This window comes from Etheostoma cragini, chromosome 8, assembly GCF_013103735.1.
Source record: "Etheostoma cragini isolate CJK2018 chromosome 8, CSU_Ecrag_1.0, whole genome shotgun sequence".
Classification (NCBI taxonomy): Eukaryota; Metazoa; Chordata; class Actinopteri; order Perciformes; family Percidae; genus Etheostoma; species Etheostoma cragini.
The window spans coordinates 7,295,143-7,313,007 of NC_048414.1; the positions used below are offsets into that span (position 1 = coordinate 7,295,143).

Sequence of the window (17,865 nt, forward strand, 5' to 3'; positions counted from 1 at the left end):
AATGATACGGAAGCGGGATTCAATAAAGAGGGAACAGAGGAGTAGAAGAAGAAGAGGAGGAGGAGGGGGGGGGGCTTCTTTTCCAAAGCTATTCTAGGCCTTCAAACAACTTCCATGAGGAATGAGTGTGAGCGATCAGGGAGAGGCAGCCGACAAGGAAACAAAAGAACTACAAGCCATAAAACATGACTGCTTCAGAGGGCAGCAGGGAGATAAGACAAGCTTTTCTCCAGAAACACCTTATCGCCCTCCGGAAGGGGTGGGAGAGGAGAAGAGGGGTCACTAAAGGCATTGGCAGCCTTTAAGATGACAGTCCTAAAGCCTTTCTTTAATTGTACAACATTTCAAGAAAATGTGTCATTATCAAGCCTTAAACTGATGTCAACTTTTGTAACTCGATTCTAACTAGCGCACAATTTTTAAAGCAGATACCGATACGAATATTTGGTGATTTAAAAATCCAATATGCCGATATATATATATATATTAAAAAAATATTTTAAAAAATCCAGAAATGCGTGACAAAACATAAACAGATTATTTAAACGTTATTTGTAGATATTTATTTATTATATAATGATAATTTGTTTTATTATCACAACATAACAGAGGGACATTAAAATATGTTAAAGGTCTGATAAATAAAATGTATACAAATACAAACTTAAGATATGATACTTAAAGTCCTTTGAACAAAAACACAATAACAAATTAAAGCTGCAAGCAGCGATGGAGGGCCCTCGCTAACCTGCGCGAGTCAGAGTTACCGGCGGACGCCTCTCCTTGCGACTGCGCATTTGCGCGTCACTCATACGCTGAAAATCGTCGCCAATGAAAAGTGAACTCCGTGCTGAGTTCATTGATACCTCACACAAGCCTATACGTCATACAAGTCATTATCCGTGAAAGGGGGCGTGGCCGCATCATAGTGGGGCGGGTCAAACATCACCAATGAAAAAGGAAGTCTCTGCTGAGTTCATCGATACCTCACACAAGCCTATGCGTCATACAGGTCATAATCTGTGAAAGGGGGCGTGGCCGCATCATAGGGGGGCGGGTAAAACATCACCAAAGAAAAAGGAATTCTCTGCTGAGTTCAATGATACCTCACACAACACTATACGTCATACATACCTGTCGGCGCTCGGGCCCTAAAAATAACCTGTGTTGCCAACAGCGCCCTCTGGTGGACAAACGGTACAACGCCAACACTCATAACATGGTTGACTGTCCGTTTTTACATTTTAAATATTGATTATCAGAATCATTTATTTGTCATTATAAATGAAGGAGTGAATTTTTTGTTTTTTTAAAAGGACTGTTGACCACCTCTGTTTTTATTTTATTTTAATAAACGGCCATTATATTTGCCAAAACAATATATCAGGAAATGCCTAATATCGGCCCACCGACATATCGGTCGGGCTCTAATTCTAACAATTGTAGACAAGCCCTTGAACCATCATAACAATCTAACATTCTCTAAACTACTTTCATTTTAGGCACTCAATCTTCTTTCACTTTACCTCCTTAAAAGGCTGAAGCCCACACATTACTACTCTCTTTTCCCTCCCTGCACATCCTAAAGAACTATTAAAAACAGCGGGAGGGTCAGGGTCTTGGCTTTTGTCTGGACTCCTGTATATAAAAAAAAAAAAAAAAAAAAAAAAAGACACTGCTGGGTACAGGCAATCAATCACTTGCTCAGTTATTACGGTCTCACACAGATGGTGCACTGTAGCTGCTGATCCAATATGTCAACACACCCTCTAATCATATCTGGAGAAGTTACACTTGCAGAAAAAGTCATGCACACAAACGACCAACATGACCTAGGACAACAAATAAAGCACACGGGTGTATTTCTCCTTGAATGTTAATCATACACTTACTTAAACTTGACTCATGGGGAAAAGAGGAGAAACTTAAACATCTCGAGAAAACGCAACACAAAAACACAAGTTTGGCTGCAGAATACTGTGGCGAGGCAGCAGCAGGTTTTTAGGCAAACAGGTTACAACCAGTCCAAACACAAAGGGCGATGTTGACAAAATGGAGGACAACAACCTAAAACAAATTAAAACTGATATTGTGCCATTTAAAAAAAAATCTATATTTAAAGTTAAAAAGTCCCATTCAAAAGTAAATTTTTTTGTGATCAAACTGCTTTATAGTGTTTTAAATGTTTTTTTAATACAGTAATGTTTTGCTCCAAATACTATTAGCATTGTTTGTTGATAAATAAATCCCTGTATAAATGACAAAAGGTTTAAAAAGGATTTGAGACCACCCCCTTTACTTGGCCTTTCACACTGCTTGTTCTCGCAGCTCTCCCCAGACGAAAAGCTGAGTGTGTCCCAGTACCGGACCACCAGGAGTGTAGCTGCTCATATGAGGGTTACAGTTATCTAATTAGGACAGTCCTACAACACTGGGCACACCCTGGTGCCCACCCTTGCACCCCCCCCCCCCAAATAAATAGTCAGGCTAACGGCTAATCCTTTTACTTAGAGGCTGGGACCAAAAGCCAAACACCAGCAAAGAGCAGCAGGATTTGTGTCAAAACAACAAAAATGCAACAGCCGACACTTACTGCTCGTTGATGAAGCCCAAGAGGTTCCTGTCTGAAATGGTTTTGGTTTTCTAGAGAGTTGATTGTTACGAACTAGAGCTCGACCGATACAGTCGACTATTGGTATTGGCATTTATAATGACTTATAAATAATTATCGGCCAAGATAAAACAAAAAGGGACGGTCAACCATGTTATGAGTGTTGGCGTTGCATAGTTTGTGGACCAAACCTAAAACATCCCTGTTGGCAACACTGATTTTTTTTTTTTGTTACTGTGTTTTTGTTTAAAGTTTCATTTCTTAAGTTTGTATTTTAATACATTTTATTTATCAGAACTTTAATATACTTTGATGTTTCTTTGTCATGTTGTGACAATAAAACAAATTGTTATCATGTTATTTTAGTGAGAACTCATAAATAACTAATAACTTTTTTTTTAAATACATTATATTGGAATATTGGATTTTTAAATAACCAAATATTTGTATCATATCGGCCTTAAAAATCCTTTATTGGTCGTGTTCTATTGACAACTTGTACCTGGTGCCTCTGGAGTAACATGTCTCCTGTGTCTTAAAGGAGATTTGGTTAACTTTAATGAGGGGCTTTCCCTCTGCAACCCCAGCATTTAACCCTCCACTTACAGCAGAATTGAGGACAGCCAACTTTGATCTCTGCTGCCCCCCACGACACAAGGATGGCAACAGGCAGCCTGGTCGCTATGGAAACCTCTTCATTACTTAGTTGGAGAGGCAACAGCTCTATGTCCTCCTTCGCCACCTGCTCACTAATGACATATCACTCTGTGTAGCATCTTTGTTGGACGCTCAATTGACACAAAGCAGCGAGTCCTAATTTGTGTTAGTATATTGTTTGCTCACACAGAGGGAGAGGTGGGTGGTGGAGAGCTAATTCTGCCCAGTGGGTCGATGGTAGTGGCTAACTACTGACTCTTGCCCCATTACTCTTGTGAGGACTTACCAGCCCTACATTAAACACCAATTATGAGATGTGATTTGATTTGTACAACAATGCTGTGAGAGAAGGGGATGTGAAAATAACAAAATTGAAAGCACAGGTACGCTCTCATTTTGCTCTGACAAAAAGGCTACACCACCTCTACAAGACATCTAACAAAACCAGCAAGAGAATCAGAAAAATGACGGGTGTCCAGGTAATTAAAGTCAGCTATAGGGCTGCAACAAATCACTTTTTTCATTGTCAATTTATCTGCTAATTCATTTTTCGAATAAACTACCAGTGAAAGGTTGTGTTTGATAAATTTCTTTCACGGTAAAATGGTTTCCAATATAGCTTTTATAGTTGGGTTCTAGTTGTCGATTGACTAATTGATCAACCTAATAATATATATAACTAATATATAACTTCTACTTTTTAACCTTGACTGAAGGCATAAAGGGCCATTAACTAGCCCGTTCGCAAAACATGTTGTTGAGAACATAACAGTGTGTCTTACTACGTGTGACCAAAATGGAGAAAAAAAAAAAAAAAGGACCACTTCTGGATGTACAGTGCTGAAAGAATTCCGGGGCTAAATTGACACTTTTCTAGTAGACAGTCAAGCAACTAACAGTGAGGCTACACTGACACCTGCTGGAACCAAAATCTCATTACACATGAAAACCATCAACCCATTTAGAAAAACAATCTATGCAACATACAGTACACTGTGATTACAAAGGACGCTCCATCGTCTCCAACCTATACGTTTGTTTACTGCAGTGCAAGAAGATCATGCCTCCTGTTGCTGAGAGGGATTTGATTTATTGATGAGCAGATTTTGATTTATTAGAATAATGGAGTATTAACTTTCTCTGTTTCTATTTTATAAAGGATTATAAAATGAATAGCTTTTTTCAGATGTTGATTAAGGAATCATTTGGTGTACACTACATCATTGTTGTACATTACTACAACCAGAGTGTTCAAGTGACTAATGTTACTATGTGAATATATTCTTTTAAAATCAAATAATAGGCCTATATATATATTTTTTTTTTTGTATTTTTTTTTTCTTCTTTCTTTCTTTTTTCTTGAGTAACTCTTTATTCTTTCCATGTACCCTGGGGCAAATGCAGAAACACCCCTGGTTGGTAATCTCTGATTTAAGAGGGACATCTGCCTGTACCAAGTACAAGCATTAATGGATCCAGTTAAACTAATTACTTGATCCAGTTAAATTAATTAAAACTAATGTTTTAAGACAGTGTTGTCAAACGGGGGTACGTGTGCACCTAGGGGTACTTTGGAGTACTGCAGGGGGTACGTGAAATTAAAAATAAATAAATAAATAAAAATAAAATACGTCATGCATAATTTCTAAAATAATTATGCTATTATAATGAATTAATTAAGTGATGGATCCTAAACAGTTGAATCGTAGAGTTTAAATGTTTTTAGTTAAAAGGCTGTATTTTAGTGAATCTATCTATCACTGCCAGCGCTGTAATCTTTCTTTTTACACAAACTTTTTTAAAGTAAAACGTTTAAAAAAAGTTTGAGAAACACTGTTTTAAGACATAAAATACTCTTTGTATAATTATAATAATAAACGTTTTCGAAAGAATTTTTTCCCCCACCGTAGCAAAAAATACATATTTCAGAGTTTAAAAAAGTCTTTTGAGAGAGATATTTTTTTGCTATTGGTATGAAAACTCTCTCTCTCAAAAACTGTTCCTTCTTATCTCAGATCATCTTTCTTGCATGTAATGAAGAAACAATTTTAGCTCGATAACCTGGAGGCTTTCCGGATCCACATTACATGTGTAAATTGCACATTGAACCATGATTGGCTTACACACTAGTTATGATGTCACAGATGATGCTACACATTTAAACATGAGACATAAGTGAGCACAGAGAAACTTTCCTCCTTCAGTGGCTCAAAACGTTTGGTGATAAACTGCACACACCCAAACATCTGCACAGTGAAGCTCTATACAACCAAGTGAAAAAACAATAGGAAAAACATATTTTGGACTGGAGTGGGGCTTTAAACTAAATGAGATTCAAAAAGCAACTTACATAACAGCTTTTTATTAGAGAAAAACTGTATTTTCTCATCAGACTGAGTTGGGCCACGTTAGGTAAACAGACTCAGGCTAAAACACTCACTAAATTAAAATAAAATCCCAAGATCTTAGAAACCTCCCTTAAAGATTTAACGTTAGGCTTTTGGGGCTAATGTAGCGCCACTCTACAGGGAATTATTGACAAAAAGATGGGCGTCCACTCCTCTGACATCAATGCTAATACCACCAACCTTTTTATAGGGCTATGATAACGTCATTGTCATTTACCTTTCCAGACGGCGGAACTTTTGAATGCTGAACCGACGAGCAAGCGACGTTGGGTCTTCAATTGGGCAACTCGAGATGTTTTACATCCAAAACGAAGCTCGCTTCAGCGCTAAACTGAGAGTTTGTAATCCAAAGTCCGCTGCAGTCAGGTTAACATCACGATTCAGTCGTGGTGAAGGTGTCTCCTTCTTCTCATGCACTTTATCTGCATGCAGCCTAAATTGTGAGTTTTAGAGGAAAGAGCTGTCACTCTGCTGCTGTTTCCGGGTACTAAAGAAATCATTACGGATACAGGCGGGAAACAAGAGCTGGAGTCACGTGGTTTCCCTTTTCACGGCAGAAATACTAGTCACAATATGGAATGCTCTTATAATAACATTAACAATGGCGCTATTGTTTATAACTGTCCCAGTGAGGCATGACTACAACAATTGACATGATTAGACGCATTTGTTGACATGATTACATGATTACAGAGACATGATTACAACAATTCCTTATTATTTTTTGATTGCAGATAAAATTATCTTACTTTAGATTAACATCTAAAAATAGATTGCTTGTGCTCACAGAATCTTGTTGTAACAGCTTTTGAGATTGGTGACCTGTGCAGATGCAGGATTTACCCTGCCTCTTGCTCAGTGTGCATAGATATAACAGCCTTGCCTCACTTTTTAAAATGTTCAGCAAATGTTTATTTTGGTCACCGCAGTTGTATCTTTAATATTTATCCATTCTATTTTGCCTTTGTTTTGACTGTAGGCCCTACATTCATGCACAAACAAACCGTAATAGCGAGGTAAACACAGCTAGGTCTACAGAGAACAGCTAGTGAAGACATGTATGCTGGATCTGTCTGAGGCCCAAATCATTCAGTTAATCAGGTGCCCAAAATAATTTGCAAATATTACCAGAAAGAAACTGACACACATTAAATATATAACCCTTGAGGCTTTGCAGCCAGGACGCAGTTTCCCACACTGGCTGGTTTACAGTAATGCAATTTCCACTCTCCTCATGAAAATGTATCTTAATATTATGTATTAAGTGGCATTTGAGTCTGCTCTGTTTGTATACTATAACGTGACATTTCTTCATAAAGAGACGATCTTTGATGTAGGATTTGAAAAAATGAAAGAAAAAAAGTAGGGTGGACGTCACTTCCACTTTCAGGGGAGGATGTTGTTGTGGTGTTTGTGTCCCGACTGTTCTCTCGCGCCAAAGTGATGGCCAGGAGCACCATAAAAATAGACTTTCTGTTCTTACGTGCGTTATAATACACCCTGCGATACTTTTCTAACGTGGTACCGACAGTTGCTCTTTTTTAACCACCAAATCATCTATAATCATTTCGAATTAATTTCATCACTGATTAATTTCATAATTTCTGAAAATTCCATTGAACAGCATTGATATTATCTAGACACTAACAGCTACTTAAATGTGTTCTGATGTGGTTTAGTTAGGCAGAGGATAGGGGCTCCATCCTACGAACAGTGTATAGCTACCTCCATAGACATATCTTCATTATGTCTATGGCTACCTCTGTGTGTTTTAATGGGCGGAGACTGCCTCCTTCAAAATGTAACGTTAGTCAGAGAGAGAGAGACAACACGGCTTATCCATCAGCAGCTATTACAGGCCGTGGAACCTGCAATTCTTTTTTTGCTCGCATAGTTTTAAGTCCCGCACAGTGCGCTGTATCAGTTTGATAACGTTACAAAACAAGGTAAGGGCTAAACGAGCGAACGTTAGTTTGAGGTTCTGTTTGTGTAATGAGAGTCAGCCATGAGAACTTCTGCAGATCCACAAAAACAACAACGATCTATACTATCTTGCAAACAAGCTTCAATGCCAACACCTTCGACCATTAGTGTTATTGGGACAGATGTGTTGAGGAAATACTAACAAACGTCGAAGGATTAATGGTTAAAGGGCTTTTAAAAAAACAAACGAACAAAAAAACGTTAAAGTGATGTTTTGTTTCGAGAGAGCCGTGACGTGTCTGGATGTTTCAGCTAGAAGATTCCACAAATGGCTAATGATGGCGATTAAAGGCAACAAAATAAACATAGTTCGTTGTGCTAAATACGTTTAATCATTTATAGCTGTAAAAGTGAGACGGGCAACAACTTTGACAAGTTGAATTGTACAGTAATTCGACAAGGCTTAAGAAACTCTTAGTATTTTCACTGGATGTAGCTAGGGTTAACGTTAGCTTAAGTTAACGTAAACGCAGTATGCCACGAACAAATGCGGTAGGTTAGCTAACGTTAGCACAAGTTTTACATTGTACGTCGGGCCTTTAGCCAAGTCCTCATGAGTACATTTAATTTGAACCTGTCAAGGACATACACGGTGTATTGTTGTTTACCCGACAGTAAATTGTCTCAGCTGCCATTAAGGCGTTCTTTTGTTCGCCTTAATGTTTTGTTTTGTTGTTTTTTGTTTGGGGGTGGCAGTAGCTCAGTCCATAGGGAGTTGGGTTGGGAACCGGAGGGTCACTGGTTCAAATCCCCGTATGGACCCAAAAAGTTGGGAGCGTGGATTGGTGGCTGGAGAGATGCCAGTTCACCTCCTGGGCACTGCCAGGTGCTCTTGAGCAAGGCACCGTACCCCCCCGACCGCTCAGGGCGCTGGTTCAGCTGGCAGCCCACTCACTCTGACATCTCTCCATGTATAGTGCATGTATAGGTCCTGAGCATGTGTGTGTATTTCAGGCCTGTGTGTGAGTACTAACAAAAAGTGTGTACACAGAGTGTAGTGCAGTAATTTCCCCATTGGGGACTAATAAACAAATTATTTTTTTTTTTTTTTTTTTTGTTCATCTTAAACGCCATGACTGAGTAACGCTTTCGTAGATTTCATAACTGCAAAAGAAAAATAATAAACGATGGACTCAGATAATTTCTACTTTAGGGATATGGAGTCATTTATTTTGAAATGTCCTGTTTATTATTGTTTTCCAGAAGTCTAGAAAGCTACATATTGAACGTTTTTGTTAATTAGTTTCTTATTAGAAAGCCTGTTCTTGAGTAAAAACACATTTTAACCTTTTGAAACTTACAGCTCTGTGGCAAACCGTGAACAGGTCTGCCTTGTTTTATGATCAGCACCAGCACACCCAAAGCAAGCTCTGTATATTTAAAAACAATGCTGTGTGCTTAACTATTGACATAAGTTAGGGCTTCCCCTGTAGACTTGCATGTAAAAAATGTTGTCTATTTGAAATAAAGGCCTTTTAAATACTATAGTGTTTAGCAGTATGAAAGTTAAAGGTCCCATGACATGGTGGTCTTTGGAGACTTTTATATAGACCGTAGCCTATAGACCGATACCATATGTAAAGTCTCTTGCCCAAAATTCCGCCATAGTGCAGAATTACAGCCCCTAGAGGCAGTCCCACAATGACCTTTCCTTAGTATGTTTCATTTCTTTGTCTGTAGCTTTTGAGAAAGAGAGAGAGAAGGGGGCAACTGCCACTTTGCTTGTTTTAAAGCCATGTCTATCTCTCATGGATGGGCAAAGCAGAGAAAGGGGAGGTCACCTTGCCCCTTATGACCTCATAAGGAGCAAGATTCCAGATCGGCCCATCTGAGTTTTCATTTTCTCAAAAGCAGAGCAGGATACCCCGGGCTCGGTTTACACCTATTTCCATTTCCAGCCACTGGGGCACTATAGGCAGGCTGGGCGAATGCATATTAATGTTAAAAAACCTCATAAAGTGAAATTTTCATGCCATGGGACCTTTAAAGCAACTCATACATGTACCAAGTAAGAAAAAAGGCAATGCTATCTGTGTGCAATATTTAAATGTGCAAAATTTAAGAGGGAAAACAACAGTCTTGTTTTTTTGTGATTCCCTCTTAACCAACAAGACCGTAATAAACAGAAAAATATGCAACAACGAGCACAGGCACAGATCTCTTACAGGGTTAACATCATAATAGAAATTAAATTGGGATGCCAAGAGGGAATCTATTCAATGTTACAAAGAATCTATTACCCTATTGCTCCCCACTCTGTACATCTGCGTTTACATTATCTTTGTAAGTAATTGTGTCATTTATTTTCCCAGAGAGATGAGTCAGGCAGGGCAGGTGCCTGAGGACATGCCTGCATACCTCAATGATGAGCCAGCAGCTACAGGTAGGTTTAGGCCCTTAAGATAGTGATACATTTGTGTTTAGTGACTACAACATTTTTAAAGGTTTTCATATTGTCAGTCAAAGAGATAGATGTGGGACAAGTTAGATGGAAATGTAGATTATACATTTTGCTTAGTGATTAACTCTACAGTAATCAGCTTCTGGTAAACTTAAAGGGGTGATATAATGCAAAACTGATTTTAGGAGGAAACTGATAGTTTGGAAGGGAAATAGGACATACATAGAACCTCAAATCCCATTGACACCTGTCATCTGAAAATCTCACAATTTGAAACTGCCTGTGAAAACGAGCAGATCTCAACAAAGCTAATAGTTGATGTCAACTATGTTGCTTCTCCTTATTTGGCTCTGGTCTCTAGTCATTGTCATGTCCCAACATTTGCCTAGGGTACACCACTGACCTGAGATCAGTTATTCTTCTGAATGTAGGTCGCACAGATCTCAGGATTTTTTTTACAGACATGTTTTTGCTATTTCAGTACTAAATTCCCTTCTGAGACTTTTTATGCAAGAAATCAACTATTTAGAGGTCAAAAATTTGTATTTTTTTTTAATGAAAATTGATGGCTAATTGCAAATGTTGTCCGACTGTCAGTCGGCGTACAGGAACGCTGTTAGCTAGATGGATCTCCGTCACGGCCGGCAGCCCGCAGCGTTCCATAACCGCGCAAAGTCACCGTTTCAGGGTTACGGGATTATCAAACGACACTGCCCCCCCTAAGGAGCTCCAGGGCCTGCAGCTCGCTGTTCTGCCACCCCTCTCCTGCTAAATGGCCGGTGTGTGTGAGTGAGACCGCGGTCAGCCAGCTCCTTATGCCCGCAATGTCTTACCACAGGTTCCAGTTAATCTTATGATTAATATGTGTGTTGAGTTATTTGGTAAGCTAGATGAAGCTCTATCAATGAGAGCTAGCTAGCCTCCTCCAAACAAGACCCCTAAAATTCACAAAAATGCACAAAATTAAAATCCGACAAAAGTTTTAGCTTAACTTTTTAAGACCTTAGGGTAGCTGTGATATAAGTGCTGTGATGAAATTCAAACTGTAAATATACTATAGTTATTCTAGAAGCAGGCCAGCTCCGGGCAGCCCCAAGCTCCGGTAGTCCAGTAACCTAGAAATTGAGACTTTGCCCTGAGTTTGGGGCTCAGCAGGCGGCCGCTGTCATCGTCAACCTGTGTGGAGCTCCTGAAGTATGACCATTACCGTCCGTCTTACCAAATTTGCAATTAGCCATCAATTTTCATAAAACGTCCCATATTTGAGCTTTATATAGCTGATTTCTTGCATAACAAAGTATCAGAAGTAAATTTTAGTAACAAAATAGCAAACAAAAAATGTATAACGTTGCAGTATCTGAGATATGACATTTGCTGTATTGTCTCCAATGTACAGTGTGTGTATGTGGTTTGCTCAACCAATCAGTGCGTAGCTCATCTAAATATTCATGAGTATACCATATTTGGAAGAAAAGCTTTTCTTCCAAATAAGACCAAATTCACAGGGTAGTTCAGGGCCAATAAAATAGCAACTGGGCCATTTTCAGCCCAACCAATGTTACATACCCTATTAGGAGATCTTAAGTAACAGTATGAAATAACCTATATAAGCATTCTGTCACCCCTTTAAATATGCACAGATTTGTGAATTAAATGTTCTTTGAGGCACAGCTGTGTCCTCTGTTTACCAAAGATATTTGGACTCTAACTTATTAGCTCTTTGGCAGATTATAATTTTGACACATGGCTGTTTTTTAAATATTTGAATGATGGAACACGTGTAAATGCAGCCATGTGTTGTATCTAAAAAGAATGCGCAGCAGAAACAGTAAGCCAATTAATTGCTTAGCTTTTTGGCAGAACATTACTCTGCATCCATTTTGATAATTAACTCTTTAGCAAGGATGAGGCTGTGGGTGTGGCCTTGAACAACTGCCTCTTCGCATGTTTGAAAGCCATGGTGTCTCTCTCATGGGTGGGCCAATTTCTCTGGGTGGGCAAAGCAGAGAAAGGGGAGCTCACCTTGTCCCCTATGACATCATAAGGAGCAAGATTCCAGATCGGCCCATCTGAGCTTTCATTTACTCAAAGGCGGTGCAGGATAACCAGGGCTTGGTTTACAACTATCGTCATTTCTAGCCACCGGGGGACCATAGGCCGGCTGGGGGAACTAATATTAATGTTAAAATACCTCAAAGTGAAATTTTCATGCCATGGGACCTTTTTAAACAGAGCTATTTGAAGGCAAGGTAAAGCTGTGACCTACTGTGTCGATACTCCTGCCTGCTTCTCCCAATTGGGGCCCTGCCAACCTTCATCTACTTAACTTGAACAAATCCAAACTATCCCTTTAACTGAAGAATAAGTAGAAAAAGAAGAAACAACCCTGTGTGATGTAGTACTGAAATTAGTAGTTTAATTATTCTTTTGTTGTTTTAAACCAGAAGACAACATCAAGGACCATCCACAGACGCAGCCAGGCATGTTCGGCAGGTTGGCGGGTGGCTTGTACGGTGCCACCAAGGGAGCTGTGGGAGCGACGGTGGGTGGGGTGACCTGGATAGGTGGAAAGAGTCTGGACCTCACCAAAAGCACCGTCTACTCTGTAGCCGCCCTGCCTGCGATGGGAGTGGGGCTGGTTAAAGGAGGAGTTTGTGCTGTAGCTGGAGGAGTGACTGCTGTTGGTTCTGCAGTGGTCAGCAAAGTTCCCATAGGAGGAGGCAAAAAGAAGGACAAGTCTGACTGATGGGGAGAGGAGAGTGAACGCACACAGCTGAGGTGTTATGGCTTGCACTGTGCTGTTGCCTGTGTAGGAATCATGAGCAACAGAGGACTCAAAAGTTTAGTGTCCACATTTTGGTGAGGGTTCTTTGTTTTTTTTTTCTTTTGTTTTTTTATGTGATTGTTGGTAAAACCCACTTTCATATATTTTTTCTGGCTAAGACCCGCAAAGCAAGAACTAACAAAGACTATCCTGCTCTGTTGTGAAATGAAACACACTATTATCACCAGTGCCTGAAAATGCTGAAATAAAATGTCCATGTTTCATATTTGATAATAAGCGACAACACTGCTTTCACTGCAAACTGTTGTGTTCGCCATAGAACTTAACTTCAGTACCAGAGGAGAAAAGCTGAGTAAAGTGTAAATGCACTTACATTTCACTTGCAGGACAATCAGTGATCAATGATGATCTGTAACTAACAAGAAGGTGTTTCACTGTCAACTGACAAACATGTGGCTCAGAAAATGTGTATAGGGTGACTAAATCACCTTTCTGTTCAGTTCCCTTTGTTCAGCCTGCACAAATGAACAAATACGTCTGATCAAAGAGTACATTCCAGGTTAATAATGAAGCCATCTGCTGGCTGTTACTGAATATTCCTCTGAGGAGATTTTGTAAGTTTCAATTTTCTTCTGATTTCACACTGCCCTCTGGTGGTTATATTCTCACTGGAGTGGAAAGTGACTCATACTTTTGATACTGAATCTAAATCATTACAATAAATATAAAATTTAGAGTATTTTGATTGTAAGTCCTTTTACTTCCAGCTATAGTGTTAATTTACTATGACTGTCAATAAATAACATTTTATACATGACCTCTTTTGACTAACTATATGTTTTGATAGTTACTGTTGGTTGATTTCACTCCTAAATCAAAATATGTCAACATTTCTCCTTTGGATACATATGTACACTTTGTGAAGGCATTAGTTTCTCCTACTGTATCAAAGAATTAGTTTTCATCTTGAGCATTACTCTAACCCGTAACAGTAAATTGAATTAAAGTTGTTTTTGTAAAATTTAAATTGAAAATGTCATTTGAGTCTTGTATGATACAAAACAAAGCTTTTAAAGCTTGTGTTTCATCTGTGTTGCAGAATGTGCCAAGTGAAAATGAGAATTTATTGAAACATGGCAATATTATATTGTTTAAATAAAACATATGCTGAAGGTTGTTAACCACGAACAGGTCATTGTAAAGTCCGGGAAAGAAGATTCTAAACATGCTTTTTTTTTTTTCTTTTTTTTTTATACAGGAACAATTAAATATAAGTGAAAAATAAAAGGGGGGAGAGAGAGGGAATGACTTGTAGCAAAGGGCCGCAGGTCGGAGTCAAACCTGGGCCTGCTGTGTTGAGGAGTAAACCTTTATACATGGGCGCCCGCGCTACCAACTGAGCTATCTGGGCACCGCAAATTAAATTTATTATGTAGCAATGAAGGCATTTTATCATTATTGCACTCATGGTACTGTATGTGTTTTTAAGACATTTGTCCTTTTATTACATTCCTTTTACATTCACAAAGAATTCTTAGAGTTATGCTCTTTGCTTAGGATATTTTTAAAGGATGGGGTACTGGAGTAAAAGTCTCAGGAGTCAAGTCAGGGTCAGGGAAAACTTGTATTTTTAATATGGATGTTATCATGTGATGAATGTGATTCATTGCGTTATTTCACTTTTGACTCTTAAGTCTTTTTGCATGTAATGTAATTTAATTTAATTTAAACCATGTTACTGTTCCAAATGTTTTACTAAATGCTTTCAGCCAAATTCTTGAGCTTGACACTGTGCTGTTTACTGCTCAGCTCATGATCACTGGTCCAACAGAAAGCACCAGCTTAGGATCAGCCTCCCTCTGGTCCACATGTTGCACATCTCTCTTCCTTCTGAAGCATGCCGGTTCACAGCTTCTGCCGGGCATAGCTTGACACACTGCTGTACTGCAGTGAATGTACACCTTAACAAGTAGAAAACAGTGTTGGCAGAGGAAAACCAAAATATTGTGTTGCAGGCAATCCTCATCAAAGGATTTAATAATTACCTGTGACTTCAGGGGCGGTGACTTCTGTGGCTGCAGTGACTTCTGGGCCTGTGATGGCTTGTCCACAAAAGTAAACATTTTGAAAAGGAAACGCCTGTAGTGACCAGGAAATTCCAGACCAGAGGAGGAACTGACTGGAATCAGTGAGGACAAATAGCGGTCTTCGTTGTTTGGACACCTGGATGAAAAGAAAGTTATTTCAAAGTAATGACACTGAAAATACATTGAATAAGAAAGTCAGTGTCCTTCAGTCATTTCAGCTCGTTAATAGACATCATCATGGCAAATATTAGCTTATCCTCTCTATTTTCTACAAAAAGGCCAAAGATATGTTGAGGTAGTTAAGAAAGAATTTCTCTCTAGTTTTTCCACCCGAGATAACAAATCTAAGGTGTCCACATTTAAGGAAATATCTTTTACCAATATTTGCTTTCAACACTTTTTAAAAATTATAATCAGTTTTCCCAATGATCAGACAGGATGACGGCAATGTAAAACATGTTGTGAATTGGTATTTTAGTTACCCGTTTGTTATTATTTCCCACTGAGGCAGACTGTAAGGTTTGGGGTCACTTGTTGCCCAACAGCGACCCAGAGTCAGGACAAGAGAGGCATCTGTCCTGTCAAGGAGTTGAACCTCCACGTACACAGGGTCCCTCAGAATTTTGGTCACAGGATAGTCTGCCGCCGTGTAGAATGAGGTATAGGCTGCGTCAACTGTGGGAGCAGAGACCAGTTATTATGACAGCCCACATTATGAAATGATCTACAAACACAGCAACACTGCCAGGCTGACATGAACTTACTTTCATTACAACCCTTTGATTGGCATTGTCCATTAGCCAACCTCAGCTGTACACTGAGGGGTCCCAGGGCAGCAACCGGTAGAGGAGGATCTTGTAGCGGTAATACTTCTACAACTACAGTTTGAACAGAAGTGCCAGTGAACCTTCCCTGGAAGAGCAGTCTGAAAAGAGGGAACTGGCATTATGTTGCTTGGCCCGAACTTAAATTTTGGTACCACAAACGTATTAAAAAAAGGTAATCACTTACACAAAGGAGCTGTCCCTGGTAACGGCTCCATTAGGCCCAATACCCATTTCAAATGAGGAAGTCATCCTGTTCTGATATATTATAACACCAGTCTCCTCCTACAAAAGTAAAACTGGCAGGTGGGGTAACAATGTTTGAAAACAGTTTTTATTAGTAAAAGTGGGGAAAATCAAGCTCTTACCATAACAACAGAGCCACATGCAGTAACAGGAAATTGGTAAATGGCAAAATCTGAGTTGGAGTCAACAGATGCACAGCCTGGACCTTGTTCCAACATTGAGATTGACTCGAGGTCAATCCTTGGCCGAGTGGCATCTCTGGCCACGACAATAATGAACTGAGCATCCTGGGTGACCTGGACAGTCACTGGTGGCACAACAACAGTCAATGATATGCCAAATGGTGTTATATTACAGACCAAAGAAACTGTAACAAAACTAGTCTAATGCCATTCTAAGGACTATTTTAGGGTTTGCTTTGGGGACAGCTAAAGCTAAATGCCAACATCAGCATTATAAGACATACTTTTAACATGATGTTAACCATTTAGTTTGACATGTCAACATTTGATAATTAGCTCCAATTTAAGTGCAGCTACAGCTTGTGGGAATGACAGTTTTGCAGGAATTGGACACCCTTAAATCTAGACCTTATGCTTCTAGAGTAAAAAAGTAAGAAAATCACCAAAGTCAGTAATTCATCCTCTTGGATTTTTGATAGAATCCTGAATGTCTATTCCAATAATATCCTTCCGCTAGTGTGGCTAATTACAAAATGAGACCATAATATTAATGATCACAGTAGAATTTTATTCAGCAAAGTTTTTATCAAAAAAACATATCCTTAAGTGACATATTGTTATCACTTAAATCTAGTACCCCATTGTATGTGTGTTTTAACCAAGAAAATTACAGTTACTATTTAGATAAGTTACATGTACGACAAAGACATTTTACTATAGTAATATTATCTGGATCATTATAATTAGTAAAGTCATCTACGGATGTTACAATGCAGTATTTAGCCTACTCAAAACAACCCAAAACAATCTACCTGCTTTTCCGAAGTAGCATCCTTGGCCATCAAAGCAGCAGTTAATCGCTTTACATTTATCTACAGAGATACCAGAAACACCACAGGGGATTTTCCGTTCTGCTGCCACGTCACAACTCGGGAAAGAAGGTAGTTGCGGCAGTTGTGGCAGTTGTGGCAGTTGTGGCGGTTGCTGCGGTTGTTGCGGTTGCTGTGGTACCTGGATTGGCTGAGCTGTAATAACCTTTTTCCAAGGCTGAGCATCTACCTTTGTCCAAACTAAGCACCCTAGCAGTGCTAGTGCCACTAAAGAGGTGACATTCCAGCGTTTTGCCATGGCTAAACAGCAGTTTGACATGCACAGTCCCCAAGTGTACCTGTTATTTGTGCTGACACTTTTATATGTGACTGGGCTTGATGTTTTATAAGCCCCACCTCTGAGGCCAAATAACCACAAACCTTTAGCTTTTAATAACCACTTAAAAGCAACAGGGGCGTATTTTGTAATGTTTTGTTTCATTTTCCAGGTGATTTGAAAGGCCTTTTGGCAACTTCACAAGGTCAGTTGCGGGACGGGGGAAACATGTTATCAGATCATTAGGGTAGTTGACACTGACATTAAAGTATTTATTGACAATTTAGGTCACAAAAACCCTTTCAAAGGTCTTTGTGACCTTAAGCTTTATTTGTTGCCAAATGTTTATTTTGCAAGTGCGCAATGCACAGAACCTTTCTAATTTTGTTTGGTTACACTTTACTTGAAGTTCTACATTACAGTGACATGAACAAGTCATAAATGGTTATGATATGACACTTTTTTAGTGAGTGTCATTCGGATTTGTCATGACAAGTTATGATTATTGTTAAGGTTAGGGTTATAGGGTTCATGT

General features: G+C 39.2%; 3 protein-coding genes across 5 annotated transcripts in view; 1 reads left to right on the forward strand and 2 right to left on the reverse strand.

The window, feature by feature from the left end:
• The window catches only part of si:dkey-103i16.6 (SIRT1 domain-containing protein), a 14,757-nt gene extending 6,444 nt beyond the window's left edge, over positions 1-8,313 (reverse strand). For 2 of the 3 annotated variants that reach the window (XM_034879929.1, XM_034879930.1), the window contains exon 1: positions 5,894-6,170. Coding sequence is in view for 1 of the 3 variants with exons in the window: in XM_034879928.1 (XP_034735819.1) it covers positions 8,249-8,294 (46 nt within the window). In the remaining 2 variants the exon portion in view is untranslated. Of the gene's footprint in view, positions 1-5,893; positions 6,171-8,248 lie in introns of those variants that run through there. The other variant, XM_034879928.1, reaches the window with a different exon arrangement.
• Positions 7,428-13,576, forward strand: tmem263 (transmembrane protein 263). Its single transcript, XM_034879980.1, has 3 exons — positions 7,428-7,622; positions 9,972-10,042; positions 12,505-13,576. The coding sequence occupies exons 2-3, from the start codon at positions 9,976-9,978 to the stop codon at positions 12,804-12,806; spliced, it is 369 nt and encodes a 122-aa protein (XP_034735871.1). The 5' UTR covers positions 7,428-7,622; positions 9,972-9,975; the 3' UTR covers positions 12,807-13,576.
• A 1,019-nt stretch (positions 13,577-14,595) lies between these two features.
• On the reverse strand, positions 14,596-17,371 carry LOC117949562 (zona pellucida sperm-binding protein 4-like). The gene is made up of 7 exons (XM_034879923.1): positions 16,997-17,371; positions 16,125-16,309; positions 15,944-16,041; positions 15,697-15,857; positions 15,415-15,607; positions 14,891-15,068; positions 14,596-14,806 (listed from the first exon to the last, which is right to left on the reverse strand). The coding sequence occupies exons 1-7, from the start codon at positions 17,331-17,333 to the stop codon at positions 14,651-14,653; spliced, it is 1,308 nt and encodes a 435-aa protein (XP_034735814.1). The 5' UTR covers positions 17,334-17,371; the 3' UTR covers positions 14,596-14,650.
• Between the last annotated feature and the right edge of the window lie 494 nt (positions 17,372-17,865).

Excerpts from the sequence above, each read along its gene's own strand:
- tmem263 (XM_034879980.1), top strand. The coding sequence starts at position 9,976 with ATGAGTCAGGCAGGGCAGGTGCCTGAGGACATGCCTGCATACCTCAAT. Across the intron at positions 10,043-12,504 it reads TGATGAGCCAGCAGCTACAG|AAGACAACATCAAGGACCAT; the intron begins GTAGGTTTAGGC and ends GTTTTAAACCAG.
- LOC117949562 (XM_034879923.1), bottom strand. The coding sequence starts at position 17,333 with ATGTCAAACTGCTGTTTAGCCATGGCAAAACGCTGGAATGTCACCTCT. Across the intron at positions 16,042-16,124 it reads CATGTGGCTCTGTTGTTATG|GAGGAGACTGGTGTTATAAT; the intron begins GTAAGAGCTTGA and ends TTACTTTTGTAG. Across the intron at positions 15,069-15,414 it reads TGGGAAATAATAACAAACGG|GTGTCCAAACAACGAAGACC; the intron begins GTAACTAAAATA and ends CTTTTCATCCAG.